Below are 5,097 nucleotides of genomic sequence, written 5' to 3' on the forward strand. Positions count from 1 at the left end.
CCCCGCTCGCCGGGGTTCAACCGGCGGCGGGGTCGCTGCTGTGAGGGCTCAGTGCCGCCATCTCCGCTCGGCTCCAGCCACCGCTGCCCGTGAAGGAGCTAGAGCCGACCCCCTGGCACGGCCCATCTTTTAAGTCTGGCGTAGATTACGAAGGCTTTCCCTTTTCCTGATGTTGTAGGAAGGGGAATTACATTTCGGCGGGACATGTTTCGTACGGCTACGGCACCCGCCGGAGGGCCTGAGCCGTGGGGGTGCTTGTGAGGGACGCTGCAGCAAGGATGCGCGGCTCGGGACGCCGTCGGCCTCGCCGGGAAGGTGGGCAAGCCCCTGTACCCGAGACTGGAGGGAGACACTGAAAGCTGTTTTATGGCACATTTAATGATCCAGCCCGCCTTTAAGCACCGAAAGGACCGTTTCCAAAGGAGAACAGTGGTTTTCATAAATTTGTTCTACGTGGCACTTGACCTCTCAGTTTAGCTACTGTGCACATAGATGAAGTCATCAGCAGTCCCACTCTGCATCAATTTGACCTCATCTTTTGCTCTAGAAACAGCATTGTGTTCTCCTGACAGCTGTAAGGACCCCTTAAACAGCACCGCCTGGAGACCTGGGACACTACTCACCGTCATGTATAAATGACTTCATGACAGTTAACAAAGCATATCTATACTATTTTATAAGATTTAGCTAATAGCCCTGTTGTTTTCAGACATGGTACTATGTTTAGAATCTGGGTGGTATATCTCATCACTGCTTTTCTTGCTCTTAAATGCAGAGCAAATGGAGGTTTTGTCCTGGTGAAGATAATGCGGAGCCCCTGGACCATCAATGATCCAGGCTTCTTTTGTTTAAACCCAGGCCTTACCCATGAAGGTAAGTTCTGAAATTACTGCATCACCTAGATTTTGAAAAGGCTAGGTTAGCCTTTTATATTTAATTAAAAAGCTGTACTCCACTGTATAAAATAGGTTACTAGATTAGTGTAAAAGGAAGTGAATGTGGTATTAATAGACCGGTGTTAGCCATTACAATAAGCACGTACAATAGTGCACAAAAAGGAACTAAGTAAGAATTACTGTTCTTATCATGAAGACTTAGACTGCAAAGAAATATATGTCAAAATATGTTTTTAAATGTCATTTTTTGTCAGGAACTTCCGTGTTCTGGAGGTAGGCATTTTCATTTAACCTTTGAAAGCAAATGAAATTTGAGTCAAAACAATAGTTGCCCCAGACTATAGAAGCCTGAAAGTCTGTTTGGTCCTACTTGTGAATTTGCTGAGTTTTGCAGTGTATCCCAAAACACTAATTACTGTCATCAGGGCTGATCCAGTTCATTTATTTTGCCACAAGCTGTCTGTTTCTTTTACAAGCTACCGGATAATACTTAAGAAGTACTATAGAAAACTAAAGTCTTGACATCCATGGACTTCAGGTCAAACCCATATACTACTTGGATTCTCCAGTAGAAGTGTGATAGCTTTTCTAAGAGTTATCTTACTCAGGTAGGCCTTTTCCCATCTTGCAATTTTTCTGAAAGAAGTGAGACCAATCCTAGGACTTTAAAATACATATTTTAATGTATTTTTCAAAAATATTAGTGTATTTACACAAATTTTGCATTTAAAAAATATTTTATACTTGCCTATTTTAAAACATCTAGTTTAAAAAAAGTTCAGCCACATGACTACAGTACAGAAATTTGAAAGAACATTCACTGTAGATATCAGCAATTAAAAAAAATACAATGAAGAAACACCATTGCATTAACAGTAAGTGAGTGCACATTTTTAAGTTGCTAGCTTCCACAAGTTGTTCTTCCCATAAAAATTGCTTAGTCTGTGTCAGTAACTTGTACCCATTTTTACACTGGAATTTGCATTTCCTTTTTCTTCACAGACACAGCTCGCCCCTCCCCCCCCTTTAATCAAATGTTGCAATAAAATGCATTACAGTAGTATTTCATTTACAAAACAAATGACATTAAAACTTGTTTCTTAACCCATTGGATTGTATTTCAGTAAAACAATGTCCTTTCATGGAGGTGCAACAGAGATTCCAAGAGCTGTCTGGATGTGGAGAATGATCTCCCTCGGAGCAGTCCTGCCTGGAAAGGGTGACTTGAATTGCTGCATGATGCTGTGTCAATTCCTCTTTGGAGGGATCTCATCCTCAGGTTTGGCAATTAGGATAGTATGTTAAACATTGTATTTAGTAAAAATAAATACAAATAAGTTAAAAACAAATTGTAGAACAAAATTATTTTCTTGTTGATATTGCTTGGAGGAAAGCTTAGCCATGAAGCTTGTGGCAATATCTAGATTGTACATGAATGGCAGGTCCATTTATTTCAGTAGTACTCTCTGAACAAGGAAAAAACAGCTATGAACATGGCTGTAATTTTGGAGAAAGATAGTAGTGATCTTCTTTCAAACTTTGTTAGGAAGCCATTTTCCTATGGAAAAAAAACACATGCACAGTTAGGAACAGCTTAAAAATAAAGTGTAGGAAAAATGCACCCCACACTGCTAGTATCAGAGTAACAGAGTGCTGCACTGTTGTACATAGAGGGACAGGTTTTCAGAGCTCTACCTCCAAAAGATGAATAGGGCTTCAAAAACAGTAGCTGCAAATAGCTGTACCTCGCTGAATGTTTATCTGCAACTGAAGACTGAGTCTTCCTTGTGTAAATAGAAAATGAATGTGACCTGTATCATCTGAGCCTGCATCTTCAAGGAAGATACAATTACTGTGTTTCTGATGTAGTGATGTACTTACAAATATCTTCCTTTAAGCCTCCTTATTCTAGTATGATGAGACACGTATTATGACAGAATGTTGCCAGAAGTTGATACTTCTCTTAAATAAAATTGACTCTATTTGGAAGAGATGAAGAGAGAAGCCTTTACAATAAATCGGATGCATCAAGGGTCCATGACTCACTATCACCTTTTCTTACTGCTACCAGACAGAGGAAGATCAAAACAAGCAAAATCTAAAAATGAAAAACAAGACACTAGAAAACAGATGAGGGAAAAAAGTAATAGCAAATAGGAAATATTAGAGAAGTGGGACAAGAGAGGGGTGGAAAGAGAAGGTAACACTTGCATAGAGGTCAAGGAAAAAAAAGTACCAGGGAAATAACTGTCACCGATGTCATTGATTCTTAGCTTCCCCTAACTGCAAAAGTATTGGCGTGGTGAAACTCTACAAAGCAAAAGGGACCTCCCCTCCACTGGAAGAAGGAAATTTCAGCAGCTTTGGCAAAATAATCCACATATTGACAAGTGTTTTTATAGTCATTGACCATTGATAGATGGAAGTTCTAGGATTATCTAAGTCCAAATAGGAAAGATTCAACCCAAATTACATTTACCTATATAAATATATATATTTAAGTAAAATGCGGGGATTGGGGGGATTAAATAATGGCTTTGTTGAAATCCACAGCAAAAGTATTGACTTCAGCTGTGAGGATCACACCTGTATATTCTTCCCTTACTTTGAGGTTTAGTATTTTTGGACCAACTCCTCTGTAGAAGCAAAATTGCTGCGCCAACCTTAGGATGGCACTTAATTTTAGATTTAATGGAAATTTCATGGCATGCATAGTTTCACGTGTTCTGAGCAAGAGGCTGAACCAGATGATTTCCTAAGGCCACTCTTAATTATCATATGATCCTATGATTCGAGACTAACTCTAGGGTTTTGACTGTTACAGGAACAGAAAGTGCCTTTTTGAAAAGAAAGTTGCATTTTAGTATTGTTCTATTTAAAGCAGAAGCAAAGCTTACACTATAAGTCTCAGGAAGACATTCCAGACATCAAATATTAAACAACTAAATAAAAAGCTAAACAAAATGTTTTTCACAGTGTCTGTAACAATAGTTTCCCTTAATTAAAATCTCCTAATCTAGACTTTGGTGGAAAATGAGAAACTTACCCAGCCACCATTTGCATCTATCCATTCGGCTTTGTTGTTTATTATGTACTCTGTGATGAAATAAGAAATCTGTTCCTTCTCTTCTCCAGTGAGCTGAACTCCATGCTCTTGAAGCTTCTTAGTGAGAAGACCTCCAAATGTAAATATGGTCATAATTCGTCCCCAGTTAGTATTTCCATCAGCAAATTTTTCTGCCATGACACCATTGAAAATTCTCTTGGCAACAGCTACAGATGTAATATCAATACTGTCCAGGAACGGTCTGAGAGCCTCCTCGGTTTGATCTTGCAGCGAAGATGCAATGTTTCGCAAGACATGAGCAACCCTGGTTTGGGCTGGTCCAAGATGTGAATCCTGAAGCACGTATTGCAGATAATCTTGAGCTAAGTAATAAACATAATAGAACTCAGCAGTTTCCATTTAGAATAAAATGCAGAGAGCAGTGCAGCGCTCTTAATCAGGGTCAGTACTGAGCAGCCACAGGGCACGCACACAGCTTTGTATCATCTGGTTCTGATGGAATTTTTTTGCTTTTACCACAGAAGTTCCTGTAAAAATGTAGTGACTTAATGATTGTGTGGGCTGTGGAATATGTCATAGCGGAAATGAAAGAAAAAGTGTCTGCTTAAGGGGAGAAAACATGTCTTCTTGAGTGATTTATTACTTCTCTAAATAGTATGATTCCACAACTAAAATCTACCAGATTTTACCACATTCTTTAGCAGTATAAATTGGTATTTCCTAGGGACTTTTGCTATGTAACATTAGCAAAGGTTTGACATTTTGCTTACAAAATGCTGAGAATGGTGTATGCTAGCAAAGGTTAGGCATCTGGCTTGAAAAAACACGCCTAAAAAGTGTATGGTATAGGAGCATGCAGCACCCCCCATCTTTCTCCACCCCAATTTCTTCATTGCCAGGGATTAAGGCTGCAATTTGTACTGCAGGTTAACGGGTTATTTCTGGTTCACAACTTTTTGAAGAAACTGGTAGACATTTCCAACAAGATGGAAGAATGGATAAACTTCAGCACTCTGGGAGCTTTACATAACTGCAAAAGGTAGAAACACAACAGTGGTACAAGTATAGATGGAAAAAGGGTAAAGCCAGCTTTATAGCATTATCCTCTGTTCCACACTTTCCCACACTCTCTCT

General features: G+C 39.4%; 1 protein-coding gene and 1 long non-coding RNA gene across 4 annotated transcripts; one reads left to right on the forward strand and one right to left on the reverse strand.

Moving 5' to 3' along the window:
* Positions 1–133: 133 nt before the first annotated feature.
* On the forward strand, positions 134–2,245 carry LOC116959148. 3 transcript variants are annotated; one of them, XR_004405684.2, is made up of 4 exons: positions 134–315; positions 776–873; positions 1,373–1,504; positions 2,021–2,245. It is a non-coding gene; the product is annotated as an uncharacterized LOC116959148 (long non-coding RNA). The 3 variants fall into 3 exon arrangements; XR_004405682.2 differs by having other exon boundaries at positions 134–873; XR_004405683.2 differs by lacking the exon at positions 1,373–1,504 and having other exon boundaries at positions 134–873.
* On the reverse strand, positions 2,152–4,846 carry BCL2A1 (BCL2 related protein A1). Its single transcript, XM_009970675.3, has 2 exons — positions 3,943–4,846; positions 2,152–2,454 (listed from the first exon to the last, which is right to left on the reverse strand). Exons 1-2 carry the CDS (start codon positions 4,360–4,362, stop codon positions 2,350–2,352), a joined length of 525 nt encoding a protein of 174 aa, XP_009968977.1. The 5' UTR covers positions 4,363–4,846; the 3' UTR covers positions 2,152–2,349.
* Positions 4,847–5,097: the final 251 nt, after the last annotated feature.

This window comes from Tyto alba, unplaced genomic scaffold, assembly GCF_018691265.1.
Source record: "Tyto alba isolate M040663 unplaced genomic scaffold, T.alba_DEE_v4.0 Super-Scaffold_41, whole genome shotgun sequence".
NCBI lineage: Eukaryota > Metazoa > Chordata > Aves > Strigiformes > Tytonidae > Tyto > Tyto alba.